Source organism: Cyclopterus lumpus, chromosome 22, assembly GCF_009769545.1.
Source record: "Cyclopterus lumpus isolate fCycLum1 chromosome 22, fCycLum1.pri, whole genome shotgun sequence".
Taxonomy (NCBI): domain Eukaryota; kingdom Metazoa; phylum Chordata; class Actinopteri; order Perciformes; family Cyclopteridae; genus Cyclopterus; species Cyclopterus lumpus.
Window position 1 is genome coordinate 10,484,789 of NC_046987.1, and position 18,939 is coordinate 10,503,727.

The 18,939-nt window shown below is 40.3% G+C and overlaps 5 protein-coding genes across 5 annotated transcripts; 3 read left to right on the forward strand and 2 right to left on the reverse strand.

The window, feature by feature from the left end:
* Nucleotides 1-283: 283 nt before the first annotated feature.
* acyp1 (acylphosphatase 1, erythrocyte (common) type) lies at nucleotides 284-1,546 on the reverse strand. The gene is made up of 3 exons (XM_034525087.1): nucleotides 1,466-1,546; nucleotides 1,181-1,268; nucleotides 284-671 (listed from the first exon to the last, which is right to left on the reverse strand). The coding sequence occupies exons 2-3, from the start codon at nucleotides 1,259-1,261 to the stop codon at nucleotides 456-458; spliced, it is 297 nt and encodes a 98-aa protein (XP_034380978.1). The 5' UTR covers nucleotides 1,262-1,268; nucleotides 1,466-1,546; the 3' UTR covers nucleotides 284-455.
* Nucleotides 1,547-2,373: 827 nt separating this feature from the next.
* zc2hc1c (zinc finger, C2HC-type containing 1C) lies at nucleotides 2,374-4,072 on the forward strand. The gene is made up of 2 exons (XM_034563661.1): nucleotides 2,374-3,647; nucleotides 3,750-4,072. Exons 1-2 carry the CDS (start codon nucleotides 2,445-2,447, stop codon nucleotides 3,831-3,833), a joined length of 1,287 nt encoding a protein of 428 aa, XP_034419552.1. The 5' UTR covers nucleotides 2,374-2,444; the 3' UTR covers nucleotides 3,834-4,072.
* A 34-nt stretch (nucleotides 4,073-4,106) lies between these two features.
* On the reverse strand, nucleotides 4,107-11,665 carry LOC117751703 (serine/threonine-protein kinase Nek9). The gene is made up of 23 exons (XM_034563660.1): nucleotides 11,048-11,665; nucleotides 10,261-10,438; nucleotides 10,110-10,165; nucleotides 9,954-10,024; nucleotides 9,749-9,854; nucleotides 9,518-9,649; nucleotides 9,303-9,413; nucleotides 9,097-9,161; nucleotides 8,930-8,980; nucleotides 8,627-8,819; nucleotides 8,385-8,529; nucleotides 8,099-8,299; nucleotides 7,889-7,935; nucleotides 7,578-7,739; nucleotides 7,384-7,492; nucleotides 7,129-7,290; nucleotides 6,830-6,997; nucleotides 6,687-6,746; nucleotides 6,315-6,499; nucleotides 6,050-6,202; nucleotides 5,834-5,938; nucleotides 5,692-5,745; nucleotides 4,107-5,593 (listed from the first exon to the last, which is right to left on the reverse strand). Exons 1-23 carry the CDS (start codon nucleotides 11,231-11,233, stop codon nucleotides 5,411-5,413), a joined length of 2,883 nt encoding a protein of 960 aa, XP_034419551.1. The 5' UTR covers nucleotides 11,234-11,665; the 3' UTR covers nucleotides 4,107-5,410.
* A 926-nt stretch (nucleotides 11,666-12,591) lies between these two features.
* LOC117725276 (CD209 antigen-like protein E) lies at nucleotides 12,592-15,208 on the forward strand. Its single transcript, XM_034525347.1, has 6 exons — nucleotides 12,592-12,850; nucleotides 13,202-13,303; nucleotides 13,938-14,195; nucleotides 14,375-14,538; nucleotides 14,739-14,875; nucleotides 14,966-15,208. The coding sequence occupies exons 1-6, from the start codon at nucleotides 12,733-12,735 to the stop codon at nucleotides 15,114-15,116; spliced, it is 930 nt and encodes a 309-aa protein (XP_034381238.1). The 5' UTR covers nucleotides 12,592-12,732; the 3' UTR covers nucleotides 15,117-15,208.
* A 543-nt stretch (nucleotides 15,209-15,751) lies between these two features.
* On the forward strand, nucleotides 15,752-18,879 carry LOC117751577 (C-type lectin domain family 4 member M-like). Its single transcript, XM_034563507.1, is given in 7 exon segments — nucleotides 15,752-15,869; nucleotides 16,259-16,375; nucleotides 17,064-17,236; nucleotides 17,238-17,313; nucleotides 17,437-17,600; nucleotides 18,388-18,521; nucleotides 18,729-18,879. Coding segments are annotated over 7 exon segments (933 nt in total).
* Nucleotides 18,880-18,939: the final 60 nt, after the last annotated feature.

Genomic DNA, 18,939 nt, shown 5'->3' on the forward strand with positions numbered 1-18,939 from the left:
CTTTCCAAAAGAGGGCAGCAGCATTTTGATGAGTATTTATTCATTCATCAGGCTCCTCTCAGACTTCTTCAGTCTGTCTTAGTGGAGGCCAATGAATGCATCGGTGACAGATTTCAAGGTCATACCATTGCCTGTTTGTTCACCAGGATGTCTGCTTGATTCCGACTTGTTTGCAAATGCCTCCTTCAAAACAGATTTACAGTTTATTAACACTGTCTGTTAAATAATGTCATCACCTCATCAAACATTCCCTTATTGTGGTTGCTACAATGAAATTCAACAACGTGATGCAGGCTGGAAGGAGTTTTAATTGAATTATACTAGTATGTGAATATTAAGGAGAAACATAAACACATCTTTTCCTTACTTGAGCTGCATTCCAACTAATAAAATTAAATAAATAAATAAAACATCTGCGTCAAAGTTAATATTACAAGTAAAGTCTGTGGGGGATTTTATTTTACTACGTTAAAAGATGAGTGTTCCAGGCTATCGACCGTATTCTCGTTCTTAAACTCGGCCTTGGTTACGTGTGACTTGGGGCTGCCGGTGGATTTCAGCCATTCTTGCATTTCTTTCACCCGGCTGCGTGGGCCTTGTAGCTGCCCCTGAACAGTTCCAGCGCCTGTGTTTTGGACCCATCCCACCAGGCCTAGCTTCCTCCCCTCTGCCTGGAAAAGGAAACATGGTGAATTATAAAATAGCAGATGTAGGGTACTGATGGAGAGTAAGGCTGTCATGGGAATATTAGTTGGATACATTGCACATGATGGGTTGTGAACACTACGACTTGATCTCTGATCATTATATATAGTGCAAAAATAAATTGTGTGTTGTTTTCCAAATAAAATAAATTAAACATTGTTGTTAAAGGAGACATTTTTAGATTCACTTGTATTTTAAGTTTTCACTAGGAAAATGTTTAAAAGCTTTAATGTCAAAATAACACTTTTTTCTCATCCTATATATAGAAACTCAAGGTCCAGTTAATTCCAGAAGCGTTTAACTACATCTCACACCCTTCTTCAATTTTTACCTCTGTAAACTCCACCAGACAACCATGACATGCAGTTGACAGCTCAATGAAAAGCTAAAGAATAACTCTTGACATAAAAGATGTGTCTCCCTCTAACTTATAAACTGTGCATGTGTAGGCTCACTTTATATCAGTCAAACTCACTTGAGTGTATTTCCGAAAAAATACGCCTTGTACTCTGCCAAAAATTTCATAATCCACTGAAATGAGGTCTTCGTTGCTCATAGTGCACCTGTAAAAGGAGAAACATGACAGTAGCTATTGGGTGCTGTGTTTTATATTTAGGGTCCCATCATGCATCGCGGGGGCTACAAGCTTTGCTAGCATAATGTATGTCTGTATGCTCAAACGATTTAGAACCTGGATAACTAGCACGTTTAGCGTATTGTTATTCATACAGGAAAGCTCGTTACATGTTCAATAATTCACCTGAATAGCGTAAAGGAAGCCGTGAGACACTATCCAGCTGCAAAAGATCTCTTTTTAAAACATACGGGACTCCATTTCCGGAAGTGACAGTGGACCAATCAGAGAGCACCCGAGACGTTTTGGTTTCTAGGCAACGAATGTTTCGGGGAGATGAGTCACATAGTTATTGTGTCTATTCCCGAGTAGCTTTATTTGTCACAGTTACTTTTAATTCAGGCGACGTTCAAAAGGTGAGTTACATGTTTGAGATTCTACACGTGACCTAGAGATCAACAATTATACAGAAGCTCGCTATTTTCTGACATTGACCTGTGTCATTTGGATATAGGGATGTTATACAAGAAATTCCATGTCAGCAATGTTTTAAAGTATTTTTTTTGACGGTTCACACTTGACCTTAAACACAGCAGTTCACAAGCCAAACCTTCACTCAAGGTCCACTGGCTATTATGGAGCTTTTAACCATGTAATCTTCAACAAACTTCATCTGCTGAATACTTTTTGGTTGACATGGACGAGTGTGCACCCAATAATGCTCAAACTGTATGTCATGTAAAGAAAGTAATCGTCTACTGTAAACATCCAACTACAGTTGCATGACAACATAGAAAACGTCATCTTAAAGCCTGCAATTGGGTTGAAAGCGAGTCATCAATGGCTGTTGTCAAGGTCAAGAATATGTTGTCAAGTTCAATCTAAGGACCTGTACAATAAAAAGGGTTTTCTACATTTAAACAAGAGACTTATTACATAGAAATACATATTAACTTGGGACTCAAGCAAAGTTGATTCAACCACACTGCTGCTTTCACTTTATATAGTCATACACTGCATCTGCACAGCATTTTCCTTCACAACTTTTCTATTTGAGCCTTACTTATTTGTTGCTTTTTCTTCTTCTTAGAAATTATAGGGGGGGAAAAAAACCTCAGCAGGTGTCTTTCACAACAAAACAACCTCAAAGGCATCAGCTGAAGTCATGAGCACACACACAGGAAGAAGACACAGTCCTCAAGGGCAGCACAACATTGCAGGACAAATAAATGGCAATACTCAAGCACAACATGGTGTTGTACCTGGTAGAGCAGATGGGGTAAACCGTCCATTTCCAAACAAGCCTGTTAGTCACAGGAGATCTCTCCAACCCAGGAAACAAGACTCATTTGAGTCAAGAGGCTCTTTGTTGCCCAAAGAACAGCATTCAAATGGCACTCGAAAGACCAATGGAGCCCAAGATCCAAGAAACGACTCGGACAGCAGACAGCCCAGTGGAGAACTGCAGATGGCCAGAGCAATTCATGCAAAAGAGCTAATGCTACAGGAGAAGCTTTGGAACGTAGAGGAAAAAATAAGACAAAAGATCCGAAGAGACACTGCTGCACTTCATGACCAAAAGAGTGAGGAGCAGAGACACAACTGGGGACAAGCAGAGAGGGGAAACACTCAGACAACATCCAGGCTGGCTGAGTGTTTCCCCTCGCAGAGGAGAGAACTAGTGAGAAGAGAAATGAAGATGCAAGAAAGAGGACGGGAGGATGTTAAACAACATATGAAGACACATTATCAAGAAGAAAGGGCCAGGGGAAAAAGAATGGAAACAGAAGTTGCACAGTTACACAAAAAAGATCATAAAGCAACTCACCAGATCACAGTTCCTGAGCAAGAAGTGAGCGGAGAGCTGAACAAACCATGGTGGGGAAAAGTGAAAGAGCATACCAGAAGAAGAGAAAGGGATGAAAAAAATGGCATTTGGGGAGAGAAGTCACAGGATGGAACAGTGAAAGCAAAAGAAAGACATCAAAATACAGCCTCGATGGGCGATAAAGGTTGGAAGAGAGAAAGCAACTACGGGATTTCTGACAATGAACAAGATATGCCTCAAATGAGTCAGCAGAAAGCTTCTCATAAAGCTGCAACAGAAGGAAGAAAACTGCCACCAGTCTCTCAACCCTCACATTCCAGCAGACCAGAGCCGGGGCAGCTGAGACAGGAAGACGCCAGCCTGCAGCTCCTTCCTTGCACTTTTTGCAACAGAAAGTTTGCAAGCGAAAGATTACAGAAGCATGTCCAGATCTGCGAAAAAGTGAAACAATCCCACCGTGGAGTCTTCAACGCCTACCGGAACAGGACCAAGGGATCTGCCATAGAGGAGTTCTGGAAAACCCACAGCAAGAGTCCAGAGGTAGGCTAGTAATATGTTGGCCTCTTTCAACGGGCCGCCATAAACTATTATTTGAGTATTGACTATTTTGAGTAAGCATTGACTGTTTCTGATTTTATTCAGGTTATAAAGAAAAAGGTAAATACAAGAAATCTGCACGAAGGCCGACTCCCAGGTGGAACCTCACAGCCAAAATGGTCCAATTGAGGAGATCAGAGCTGACCCTGAACCATTTGAACAAGTAATCCACAACTGATCAAGTCAACCATCACCATATCATTAGTTAGTAGTCTCTGAATTGTCTCATTCAATTTTTCATACACATTTTGTTTTAAAAATTGCTGTTATATATTTCATGTGACTTCGAACTGTCTAAGATGGTTTTTGGCTCTTTACAAGACTAGCACAGCATTATATTAATATCAAGAAATAGAAGTAGCTGCAGGTTATTTTATCCAACATTGTGGAAAATATTGACTATTAACAAAAGACAACGGTTTTATTAATGACTTTTAAACAAAGCAAAAAGCAACAGCGCGACAGAGAGAAATGTTTATACAACTGTTACATCGCCACACCGATTGGTTAACTGCTGACAAAAAAGTAAACCATATTTTTTAGATGCTGTCAACACCTAAGGCACAGCATTTTCAGATTTGCACACATTTTGGTTTCAATAGCTTGCTAAGGCACTCTGACTGTATTTAACAGCATTAAAATAATAATAGCCTCACACACTCACACTCGTTTTCACAAATTATGCAAAATACGGCAAAACATCAAAGAATTTTTCAGAACGTACCAACGACAGATAACATAGTTAAAAATGCAATAGGAATACAACATTATAGCTGCAAGGTAAGCTCCATCATAAATGCATTCACATTAAAAGAAAATGGTTCATGTTACAAAGAAGACACAGACCTTCACGTGTTTCCCCATTATGAATTCAAGAGTTAAAGAAGGCAGTAGAAAAAGTAACTAAGTAAATAACTGTTAAAAAAATGAAATCAGTAGTTTCGTGTTTCACACAAATACTTTCATATGATAATAAAACATGCACATGTAAAAAAGTAAATATTTGCACGAGATAATTAGAATATGTTTAGAATAGCATTTCTCATAAATGTGGAAAAACTGTATTACTTTCACTGTTCAAGAATATCGAATGAAATCAAAATAATAAAAAAATAAAGTGATATAATAAAAAGTTATGGTTTCAAATTGGAAGATGGCGAAAACATGAGTCAAGATGAATCTGGACGACATCCCGGCAGCCCATCTCTCAACAATTGACAAGAAACCTTTATATTTGGATGCATTAGATGATCTTATGTGTTATTTGATAAATATTAATACATGAGGCACTAAGGACCGACGCCTCACTGGTGACATCCCTTGAAGTTAACAATACCACCAAAACTTTACATTCACATTACAGAATAACACTATGATCACTATGGTGATTGTCTCTCACAGATGTCAGGTGCTTCATGTTGAATCCAGCCAACATTTCAGTCTGTGGAAAAACGAGCTAGATTACTGCACACAGGTGAACACAGGTGTGCATATGAGAGTGTGCCAGGTATTACACAGTATTACACATGTAACAGATTGTAATAATGCAACTCAGCGTGCACGGCATGTAACCTCTGTGAATGGGCACGAGGCTGCAGCCTCTACTGCATGTCCAACCAAGCCTCCGATCTCCATCTAACCAGCTTGTTTGACTCAATATGTGCTATTCACACTTCACCCACAATCAAGACATCTGCAGGTTGAAATCACACACTGGCCCCTGTAGATCGGCCCCCATGGTTTGTGAATGCGCCTCCTCTTTCTCCTCCGTCCCCGGGCATTCGGGCATCAGAGGGATGGTTTCCGTTATTGTCACATCCTGCTTCCCTTTGCGCTGAACGATTGATTGCTGCCCAGAGCCTTTCATTCTCCTTTTGCTGCTCGTTAACCTAGAGGCGACAGGAATGCATGCCGTTACTCGTGCACAAAGGGTCAAACTCAACTCAGCACTGAGGCAGACAGGTGGCTCTTGGGAAACACGTCTTACCTGCCTCTCGAGCATCTGGATCCTCAAATCTTGATTAGCGACCGTCTCTCGCAGCTGCAAAATAAGCTCTCCTGTCAAATACTGTGACAACAGTGTGTAATGATTAGGTCATAATTTGCAGTGCTGAGTGCAGATTTGATACCTGTGTGACCTCGCAACTTGCTTTGCAGCATGCGCCTGTTGCTCCTTTTTTGCAGACGTCAGCCTCCTCCAGTCCATTGACTTTATCACAGCTCATACGTTTAGTCTGAATAAAAGTGGACAGTATGAACATCAGGACTGTGACACTCTAAAAGTGTTTATTTGGAGTACATAACTCATGTCTAAATAAGTGAAAGGACAGTTATTGTGGCATTACCGATAGGTCTTTCTTAGTGCCGACTGCTTCTGCCGCAGCCGTTAGTGCTTTCAAATCCTCATAAGGCAGAGTGACGCTCTCAGAGATAGAAGAAAGCTGGTCAGGTATGGATATGTCATCTGGAATCGGGATGAACTCTGCATTCTCAAGCTCCTATTGGATGAAAGTCCACCTGAATTAGAACCCAGAGTCTCCATTCAGAGGTTTTTGTTTTACCATTCAAACAAACGTTTCCTTATTCCTTGGTGCTTTCATGATAACAAACCTTTTTAAGCCAGAAAGGGCAGGAGCTTTCCCCAGTCTGACTGGTCAGTGACATCATCGGAGCCTTCATGCACTCCTCCGTATTATCCTCCAGTGTACCACCAAGACCCCTGTCACGACACCCCGTCTCTGAACCAGGTTCTCTGTCCAGCTCCACGGTAGATGTAGATGCCTCCTGGCCTAGTCCTATATATACATACACACACACACACACACACACACACACACACACACACACACACACACACATGAATACATTGTCACACAGACACAAACAATGTAGACTTTCAGGATTACATGTGGATGTACATGTATACCTAAAGTAAAGAAAATAAATGAATACACAAATTAGTGACCAAAGAAAATGACATACCACTCCCAACTGATAGTCCACTGCTGTTAGAGCGAATCGTCTTGGAGTTGAGCACTTTCTCTGAAAAGGAGAAAATATATTATATTAGACAGCCGGCTGCTTTCACGAGGGCACAATGCAAGTGTCTGGTTGTGATTACTAACCCATTATGATAATGGTGTGCCAGCCACAGCAAGAGAGGTCTGGTACATGGTGGAGGGAACCAAAGATAGGCCTTGGCATGGCAGGGCACACCTCTGAACCAAATCCCTTATCAGCTGGCATCCCAAGTCGCCCGTTTCCTGCGTTTCCCCATGCGAATATGTGATTGTCTGCAAAGGGATACGAAAACAGGTGGTGATGTATCCCCAGCACCAAAGGTCAGCGGCTTCTGGAAAGAAATAAACTCTGAAAAGTAGATAGTATTGCAACAGAAGCACAACAGGACTAGGTATGGTGTTACCCTCAGTGGCTGCAATGGTGAAGCCGTCCCCACAAGACACTTTGGTCACTATCTTCCCTCCAAAGGGTCCGACAAGGAGTTGGACACCCTGGTGTTTCTTAAAGTCCTTCACACCTAGCTGTCCGTACTTGTTGCAACCAAAGGTGATCAGACGACCACGCTCTGCAAAGTGAAAAATAATGTACAATGATGTTTCTGTAAAAATGGAGAAAAATGTCACTTCCATGAAAAATAATCAGCCTCTTTAAACGGTACCATCAATGACAGCTGTGTGGGTCTTCCCTGGGCCTATGACCTTAATCTTGAACCTCGCCAGCTGCTTCACCAAAGTCAGTGTAGTGATGTACGGGATCCCCTGATAACCCTGAACAGAAAAAGAAACCAAAAATAAACATAGCTGCATCCCTTGAAATCTTGATGACTACAGTCCTGTCTGTATAGCCCAGTACCTCTCCAGGGCGGTTTTTTAGACCAGAGATTCCCTGGTTTAGACCAAGCTTGTTGAGCTCATTGTTTCCACATGCTAGGACTTTGCCAGTCTCTGTCAAAAAGAAGGTCCCATCGCCTGCACATGACACTGAGGAGATGGTGGCGCCTTTAGGGATCTCCACCTGGGAAAACCAGACAACAGACAGTACTTTTGATTGCTACAAATGTGACCATATTGCTTAACAAACACTTATATTTTACTGAATCCTGCATGGTTTTAGCCTCTTGACAGATGGCCAAGAGTATGCCAGAACAGGAAAGAAAATCTTACTTGCATCGGAGAAGAAAAGTCATCTTCACATTCCAGGCCGAGACGCCCTGCACCATGAAAATAGAGTAAATTCTACTGAGAACGCTTATTTTGACTGTATTTTTAAAAAGACCACTATCTCCACCTGCTGGCTACAGCTATAACATCCAAACCAATCTGGCAGAGGCTTACACAGCTCAAAGCCACAGTAAATACAGCAACTCCATGTACCATACTCTCCGCAGCCCCAGGAGTAGATGTCCCCACTGTGAGTCAGGACCACCACATGGTTGTCTCCACATGAAACCTGACGGACAGGCCGCTCCTCAAAGAACTCCAAAAGCACTGGTTTCAAAATCTCCATGCCGAGCTCTCTCTCCACTCCAATGCAGCCATAATAGTCTGACCCAAACATGTACATCTGGTCCTCATCTGTAAAAGCAGCAGCAGCAGAGGGTTAAAAATGCATCTTTACAGAACATTTTGTTTTTTTTTGTCGGAAGATGTTATCACTCACCGGTGACACAGGCAGTGAAGTCCGCCCCACATGCCACCTGGCGGATGGCCTTCCCTTGTAGTGTCTCCACCTTCCTCGGCTGCCGGTACGAGGACTGGTCTCCCTGACCCAGCTGGCCCACCATCTTGGCTCCACCTTGGACATTCTGAAGAGAAGTTTGAGAGAGCTCCTTGTAGTGAAGCTAGGGAACAACTCAATCCAGTATATCTCTCCCAGAATGATGGGAAGTGGTGAATACTCACTGCCCAGGTGTACAGCTCCTTTTCCACTGTCACCACTGCAAAGTGACTCTCTCCTGCGCACACATGTTGGGCAATGCTGCCTCCTTTAAACGTATCCATTTTCTGGGGGGTGAACTTCCCTCCACCCCAGAAGTACACCTCCCTTGAGCGTGTGGTCACCACAGCAACAGGGGTGTCAGTCACTGTACTCAGCCTGTGGTGCATCCAGGACATCAAGTGAGTTGAATACCACAAAATATGACTTCAGGGACTATAGAAAGGGCTTTAACAATGGAGAATATGAAACAACTGTTAACGACTTACTTTGGCTTTTTCATTGCTGAATTCAGCAGGGCAACTCGCTCTTCAAGCTCCCTGAAAGAGAACCAAGTTGTCAGTGGGTTGTCATGGGTGTTTACACTCTGTTGAATCCAACAGAGTCTAAATAATGTTCCTAATGAAAACACTCTTTTCCCTTTCAATCAACTTACTGTCTACAGCAGGAGATGAGTGGCTGGTCCAGAATCTGATCAGATGTAGGCCTCTTTACGGGGTCCTAAAACACAAAAAGATCACAAGAATCTGAACAACCCTCACAGAGGCCAGCTTTTTGCTGAGCACACAGTGTAACCTCTGGCACCAAATCATTAGTTTCATAACAATCCAACTCTTCTCTGGTTGGCTTCTCGTCACTCACTTGATCGAGGCACTCATACACCAGTTTGATCAATGCGGATGAATACACATCGGAGTTCACTTCCATGGTCCAGTTGCCCTGGACTATTTTCACACAGAGGTTCAGAGGGTTCTGGTGGACACAAGCAGCACAATGTGTTCATTCTGGAGTGGGGGAATATCATTTTTAGAATAACGCAAATAATGAGACTATTTCTAGCAAGTTAACAGACCAACCGTTGCATCGAATGTCCTTGTAAGAGCCAAGACTTCAAAAATGACACAACCCATGGCCCAGATGTCTGATTTGAAGTTGTACTTTGATCCCTGGCACAATTCAGGTGACATGTAATATGGAGTTCCCACACACTGGATTTACAGAAAAAGAAGAAGAAGATGAGATAAAAAAAATTATATTTATCAAATCATAGTTTTAGTCTGGTAAAATATATTGGGATGACAACTTACAGTCTCTGCCATTGAAAACTCAGAGTCTAGCTTCTTGGCGAGGCCATAGTCACCCAGCTTAATGAGGTCAGTCTTTGTCAGAAAAATGTTCAGAGTTTTGATATCCCTGAAAGACAAAGAAAAGGATGGTTGCATTACCAAAAAAATCCAAAAAACTCCTGCAGATGTCACCATGGAGGGCATGACAATGTGCTGGATAACTTACCGGTGTAGGATGCCAGCCTTGTGAATGTGGGACACAGCTGAGGCTATTTGGTACAGGTACCAAATGACCACCTAAAGAAACAAGTTAAAAGGAGAATATATAATAGAGAACAGTCTGATTGTATATAACACAGGCCCTGTATCGGTGCACTCGTACCTCTTCACTGAAAAGTGTCCCATTCTGGTGGTTGATTTTATCATACAGGTTTCCTCCTGTGATGATAGGGGCATTTAGCATGCAGTCACAGATAAACAGCATTCAAACTAATCTCAATCAAATCTTCAGAGTGGACTAAATAGTTACTTACCATTACAATACTCCAACTCTATGAGCAAGGTGTTTTTATCCATGAAGTGATTGAAGTAGGCTATGATGTTGTTGTGCTCCAGGATGGAGAGGATGCTTATTTCATTCATAACATCTCTGCGCTCCTTTTCGGAGAGGGAATTCAGCTCCACCTCCTTCCACACCACCAGAGAGTTGTCCTATAAGCCACAGGGGACATGCCATTAAATAACAATAAAAACAACAATAATAGCGTCCAGATTTGTTCCTGCACAGGTCAACATTGTGTCTACAGCGCTTATTATAATACAAAGAAAAGACAAAGAAGAAAAATGTGAACTATAATTGGTTCACAATGCATTTTTGGAAGGGAGGGGATAGCATGGTCTGTAATCTTGCCAACTGGATCACAGGATAAAGAAGCAAAAAGGGGAAAGTAACGCATCTACTTCTCACTCAGGAATGTCTCACAGGGGTATGGAAACAGGAGCAGTGAGCCAGACAGGCACATCCTGGACAGCACTGTTAACCACACACGTTTGACACATCTAGTTACAGTGTGCTTTCACCGTGGTTCTAGTCTTTTCTCACTGCAAACCCCATGCCTGTCCAAGTTGTGAGGACCTTGTAAACTTGCACAATACATATATTTCCCTTGCCCTGTTTTTGAGGTAAATATGGCGAATGAAATAAACACTTTCCACAACAACATTTTCATGAAGGAACGTTATTGTTGCACGGCATAAAGTGCGACCAGTGCCTTTTAAACAAAAGAAAACACACACTGCTGGGACGTAAATCCAACTTACCTCTGTTCTTCTGTACAGGGTCGCTTCACCAAACGCCCCCCTTCCGAGGATCCGGATAGGAATGTAATGCAACTTCTCCTCTTCGCCATTATACGTGCCCGACGCTGATCGCTCACTGACCACTGACCCGCCGTCCAAATCTGAGTTTAGCGAGTCGAAATGTCTTTCATAGTCCCCCAGCGACATGTTTGCCAGCGGCAGTGACGTAAATAACCCGAACAGGCCCAACGACAACTCTTTCGGAAAGACTCCTACAAACCCGTACACACGTCTGCCATGTTTCCCGGAGAGACTGGTAAGGAGGCCTTTCAAAGTGTTCGTACTAAGTTACCAGATGCCTTGAAAGCCAAACAACACACACACACAAAATGTGAGAAGAAGAAGAAAAAAGACACATACAACCTAGCAAAATACGTGTAAATAGTTCGACAGCGTCAAGCGTAACAAAAGTCAAACGAGGACGTTCAGTCCACTTTTTGAAGTTTCAGAATAAAAGTCATGTCTCCGAGAGCGCTGTCGTTGTATTTTACGGTGAAGGCCAACAGAGCGTATTTCCGGTCATGGCACTAAAGTCTGCTAGACTTGACTTGGCTAGCGCTTAAGTTAACGAGAAGACATCGCTTTACCGCAGAAACCCCCCTGAACTGTCACCGGGCTGTCAGCATACTGACAGGCTCCGGAAGTCTGCAGAGGTCCGTGTGTGTCCTCATCGTTTGTTTGATAGTTTAGTCGAACAAACGAAAATACAGATGTTATATTTGTGTTATTTTAGAACCAAACATTCCTACAAGGAAGAGTGAGCATGTGTTGATCACAAGGCAATACATAATGACAATTAAAAAAATAAAGAGACGGTTGGTTTATTCTTACCTGTGCTTCCCTTTTGTACCTTTATTACAATATCAACACTGCACCATCATCACTGTGATGTCATACTCATTCAACATCTAACCTGTTCTGTTCTAACTCTGCTGTCAGTGTCTTTGCCCCTCTGACAAACTCACATCATCTTAATATAGGCACTTTGCTCTAAAGAATGATGTAGCGCTGTGCTGTGTGTGAACACTGTGGTCGGAGTTGACTATATGAGTTATTGTATAAGACTGAAACATGGAGAGCAAAGCTACTCTCACATTTCGGGAGATGTCTCACACGGTTTATAATCAAATGATTGTTCAGCGTTGTTGCTGGTATTTAGCCGTATGTCTGTGCATGTACATTTAGATACGTCATATTCATTCTATGTGCACACACTTAACTGATTATATGAATAACTATATCAATAGAGATAGTTTGCTGTTCCTGTAAAACTGAGCAACAGGGCTGTTGGGTCCACAGGTTACATGTTGGTCACTAACACATTGAAACCAGTAGGTCAAGACCTTCCTTAAATAAGAGCCGAGGCTCACATGGACTTTTATTTCATCCAGTGACATTCTTTGGAGAGGACATCACATTTATCAGATCTGGGAAATGGACATCCCCTTGGAAGTTTCTAAATGTCTTCTATTTAAAGTCAGTAAAAAATCAACAATATTGCACCACAAAGTAGGTATTTGACATTAGCACACACACGCACACACACACGCACACACACACACACACACACACACACACACACACACACACACACACACACACCTTATCAGGAGACACGCAGATCAATAGGCACCATTTGCACCATAATGGAGAACTCACAGTCACAGTCAGAACCAGGAGAGGAATTATCATTTGAACAGAATATTTCTCAAGATTTCAACACAGATGGATATTCGGGCTCTCACCATCAAACATTTGGACAAGGTATAACTAACTTAGAACAAACAACAACAATATTAAATCTTCGACAGTTTCTGACCAATGTCCTACTTCTTTTCTCTCTTGTCTCTCTCAAAATGACTCACTGTAACTTCACTTCTTTTGGTGACTTAGGTTTGAAATGTATGAAGCTGCTTAATATAATCTTCAGATACATTCCATGGTTTTAAAACTCAAAACGTGATGATTTTAACTCTATAATCATAACCATCAAATTATGTGTAACCTATTAGAAGGTCACCATGATATTGTTCTTGATTTTATTCTGTAGGTCTAACTTAAGATGAAATATAATATTAAGAGTTTACCTTTGAGGAACCTATGGTCTGTGTACAGAGCGAGGCGGATCTGTGTTTCCACACCACCGAGTGGTTATCCTCAGCCTGGGCCTGCTGGATGCTGTTCTGCTGATTACTGCTGTTGTCATTGGGATTTACTGTAAGTATTTTACCGGTTAATATGCTGTATTATGTTAAAATGCCCCAATTTCCAACAATAATAAACATATTTACATCCTTGTATAAAAAAACACTTTTGGCCAGCTAATTTCGCCATTTATGACAACTGTGCATGGGTGAATTTTTATATAATTCACCAACCAAAATTATATTGACGCTTAAAGTTATGCATAATTGAGGGCGTGGCTGCTTTGAGTGACAGGTGGGTGCCGTACCAAGTCGCTGGCTGCTAACTGTCTGCTCTGCAGCGTCACCCACGCTACCCAAGCTACACATTGAGCTTCACAAGAGCTCTTCAGAAATACAAGGGTGACGACACAGAGACTGCGTCCATGTTTAATACAGATTCAGCCCTATTGTAATACATTACGAGGATACGATACTATAGGGCTGTAACTAATTAATATTTTTATATTATCAATATTGTCAATTAGTCTGCCAAATACTTCGTTGATTCATTTACTTATATTTTCGTCTGTAAAATGTCACAAAATAGAGAAAAATTAATATCATAATTTCCCACAGCCCATTGACCTCTTCAATCAGTCATTACCACAGTTGTTCACACACACCAGTGTTGCCACAGTTTCTAATGACACATGTTTATGCCTCAGGTGCCAAAGGTGAGAACCTTCAAGTTCCTCATTCAGCTACTTCCCCAATCATCATAGAGCTGAACCATCTCCACAACAACAGTGATATCATCAAAGCTAAACTGGAGGCCGAGGCACAATTAGTGACACAGCACGACAACCATCTGCAACTAAAGCGGCAACTAAAGCAGATCATAATCCACACTGACAGACTTCAGGCACAGATGGAGACCCTACAGACAGAGAAGACAAATCTGCAGTCTAATAAAACTGCCGTAGGTAAGACGGACTTCCAAACTATCTTTGGCGGTACACACCAGTGAGTTTACAATGGTCAAAACCCCCAGCTGTAAACCTGTAAAATGTATGTATTTGTTATGTATCATAATCATTTTTAGAGAATATAAACAAAATGTCTATGACAAGTAATGTTATTTCCAATCTACTGTTTTACACAGAGGAATCTTGTGGCAGATGCCTTCAAGGATGGAGGCTTCTTAATTCATCCTGCTATTATTTTTCTCACCATGCGTCCAACTCCAAAAAGAACTGGCCGGATAGCAGAGCACACTGCATAAGTCAAGGGGGCGACCTACTTGTGATCAATAACTTAGCTGAGCAGGTGGGTTTCCATCACTGAAATAAATAAAAATAGTTCTAGTGTATCATTTTCTCTGAATTCAAAAATACTAATTTAATGTCTCCTGGTTTTACAGTTCAACAAAGTAACATTTTCATGGCTCTGTTTCGTATCATGTATGAGAGAAAATGTGGTGTTCATGTCCAAACCATTGTCCAGCTCCTGTGTCTGCTCTCTTTCAGCAACTCATAACTGATAACTATGCAACTCTGAAAAGCAGCAATTTGTGGTGGCAGAACGGATTTTGGATCGGCCTCACTGATGTCGTGATACCGGGAACATGGGTTTGGGTTAACAATGTGACTGAGGTCGAAACAACGTAAGCATCTCACCGACTGTTAACTCTTACTATCGATTTATAATATAGTGGAACTACATTTGTCTCTGAATAATTTTTGATTTTCTCAAGGTACTGGAGAAGTGGGCAGCCTTCCAATGAAGGACTTCAGAGTGGGAACTGTGCTGCTTTTTATCACTTGACTGATACTAAGGGAGAATGGTATAATGGAAACTGCATTGAACATTTATATAACTGGATTTGTGAAATGCAGCCGAGCTAAACATGAAGCATCTCAAGTGTAAATCACAATAACTGGACAAATATGTTGTGTCTATGCAAAATCTTTCAAATAAACAAATTGGAGCTCGATACATATAGCATCCATGTTTGTTTGTGACCATTTAATATCACACACATAATGTGTTGCACATCTATGTGCAGTGCTAGTCTATACAGCAGACAATGCATTTGTATCTATTATCTTAGCAGAAAAAAGTTGGTGCAAAAATGTCCCACATCATTACAACACTGGTCAGTGCACACATCTGCCCATGGTACATTGTATTAACTTGTTGATTCCCCATTTGTTACTATAACTTAATAACAAATCTGAGAAAACACAATATGTCCACTTATATAGTAGAACATGTCAGCCATGTAATGATTTTATGAAATCATACTAAATGATACATAAGTGATACCTAAAGAATCTTATAAAGCGTGGCTGTTTGACTACATTAGAAATCCTTCAAAGCAACAAAAAAAAAATCACCTTCAGCCCCTGTAAATATTTAACAAATGAACCTGATTTTCTGTTTGTAATGTTACACACACACACACGCACACACAGGGCAAGGTCCTAACAAACAATCTGTCCTCCTGTCACGTCAGGCTGCTCTCTTTTTAACAGTCAAAATGGAGGAAGGAGAAAATTCAGGTGTTACTTTTGATGGTTCATATAAGAAAATGATTTATCAAGAGGACTTCAGTGAAGATGATCACACTCTCTACTCATACCAAGAGAAGCAACAAGGTATAGTAAATGACAACTGAATACACAACATCAACGGACATCAGTGAGAATGTTATATCTGTTCTTTAAGAGACTCGTACCAGATTCTAAAGTACTATGAGAAACACATATCTGTGGTATTTCTATGGCCTTTTAACATGTGTCCTTGTTTTGCTTTAAGTAATAGAGTATATATATTTTAAGTATATATTTTAATCACTGTATAGCTCAACTAATACATATTTCTATTACAATATACAGAGACAAATTAAAAGAAGAAAACAACATCAAGTGTCTCATTTGGTTTTCATTTACCTTTGTCAATCATCTGTATGTTATTTAATATTATATTGCATTGTTTGTATATTGTTGCACAGTTAGTGCTATTGACCCCCCATGTCTCTGTGTAGTGTCCATGTTGATGGTGAGACCTGGATCCCGTTTGAATCATCACAAACTGCTTACAGTGAGCCTGGCAGTGCTTGCTGTGGTTCTACTAGCAGTCGACGTTGGCCTGGGAGTCTATTGTAAGTCACTGTTAACTCTTTTCTCCTCAGATAGTTATGTATTGACGTCTCAAATTCATTGTAAGCCCTAGGTGAACACATACTTGGTCAATAAATGTAATTCTGATTACAAGTCAAGGTCCTGCATTCACAATCGTACCCAAGTTCAATTACAAAAGTATTAACATCAAAATATACTGAAAGTACTAACAGTAAAAGTATGTATGCATTCATCACTTTATTCAGTCACTTTTAATGTAGCAGCTAGTGAAGGAGAGCTCATTTGAGTTACTTTACTTATATACTGCTGGGTAGCTTTCAACCTACAATAATATATAATAATGATTTTGGATGGTTTATATTTTGTATTATTAATCTGAATCATCAAAATCAGAACAACAAAAAAAGCAGAAATATAATATCTATATATAGTATAATCAGCCTTTGACTTCATGTTTTAAAGTAGAGTATTACATTAATATATCTAAATTATATATATATATATATATATATATATATATATATATATTATTTAGATATATTAATGTAATTGGTCTAACTTTTATACGTGCATATCAATCAATCAATGTGAGAAGGAATAATAAGAATGGAGTCTAATAACTGAGACATATATTATTATATATTATGAATGCACCTATGCCGTTAATACTTTTTAACTTGAGAAACACTCTGGCTTGACCACTTACAGATAACAAACTAACTGATGGGCAGGTGATAACGGACATCAGCATCGAGGTGGCCAAACTAAAGGCTTCTTACAACACTATAATCCAAAGCAGGGATGAAGCCAAGAAACAGCTGGCAAGAGAGCTCGGTGAACAGCAATTAACCAAATGGGAGATTGCACACCAGAGTACAAGAAACCAAATACTACGAAAAGATGGATGACCAAATTCACATTGAAATCTCTGCGTTGAAGTCCCACATCCCAATGCTTAGTAAGAGCTGCTTTTGTTTAGTTGATATATTATTACCACATTTTTTGTGTTATCAAGGTTTAAAAACATCATTATTGTGACTCAAACAACAACACATTATGTTTTCATTTTCTTTGGCAACAGAGGAGGGCTGCAGATACTGTCTACCAGGATGGACTTTCATGAACTCAGCGTGCTACTACTTCACATTGTCTGATGATATTTTACGCAGATCGTGGAATGACGCCAGAGAGTTCTGCAAAATCAGAGGAAGTGACTTAGCGGTGATAGACAGCAGAGAGAAACACGTAAGACTCAACATATTTACTCAACACATTAATATTCCTGGACAAACTCTGCCATTCAATTATTGTAATTCGCTTTTATAATGCTTTACATTTGATATCTGAGCAGTATAAGAGGTCAATGTAAGATAGAACCCAACATGATAAATGAATGTACTGTACGTGTATCAGATGTGGAACCCATATGCACATCCTTTACTTTAAGTGAAAGTACCAATACCACACGTGTGAAATACTCTACTACAGGTAAAAGTCCTGAATTTAAAAAATGCACTTAAGTAAAATTATGTATTAGCAGCAAAATTACCTTTAAGTATGACGTAAAGTATTTATTCAGCAGTAAAATGTTCTGTCAGTATTTTACTATTACAATTTATGTATTATGTTTTTGAATTAATATTACTGTTGCGCGTTGTGCTAATTGTAATTCCTTATGATACTTTTAGGTAGTTTATTCTATAGCTATGCTTAATCTGTTTGTTGCATCGATGGCCTGTGAGAACCACATATATCTAAAAAGTCCACTCTTTAGCTTTTGCAACAATGCATTTTCCAGCTGATCCAAGAGGATTGAAATAGTGCTCGCTTCTTTTTATCAAAAAACATTTAGAAATCACCCAAACTGAAGAAAAACTGCAATCTGTATGTAGTATAAGATGTGGTGGAGTAGAAGAATAAAGTCGCATAACAAGGAGTACAAGTACCTCAAATGTACAGTACTTAAGGAAATACTTCACATTGCCCCACTGACATGTGTATGTTTGTGTTTGTACATTTCCGGTCTTGGCAGCTGGCAATAACTAGCTTGACAAACGGTTATAACGACCCTCAAAACACAGGCCCCAGAGGTTTCTGGATCGGATTGAGAGATACGGAGGAGGAAGGGACTTGGAAATGGCTGGATGGAACAAGACTGACTGAGGGGTAACAGTGACATATGCAGAGATATAACAAAAAGGCAAAAGATAATTAATTTAAGTCAAATATTGGGATTGTAGGAACTGTTGTGATAACAATCACAGCTGTGGCAATAATACATGTCTTAAACATCAATAAGCAATTAGTAAATAGTTTTAACATATCGTTCAAGAGCAGTTATTATCGCTCACCAACTTATTATTTTTGTTTCAGGTACTGGAATGATGGAGAGCCCAACAATGTGGGTAATGAGGACTGTGTAGCGACATTTCTCAGAAGCAACCCCTTTAAGGCCTGGAATGATGCTCCATGCAGTTATCACCTGAAATGGATTTGCCAAAGACCACCAAGGTCTGCAAATTAATGTGGTATTTTTAAATCACATTTTGTGTTCAATTAATTGTTTGAATAAAGAATTAATTTG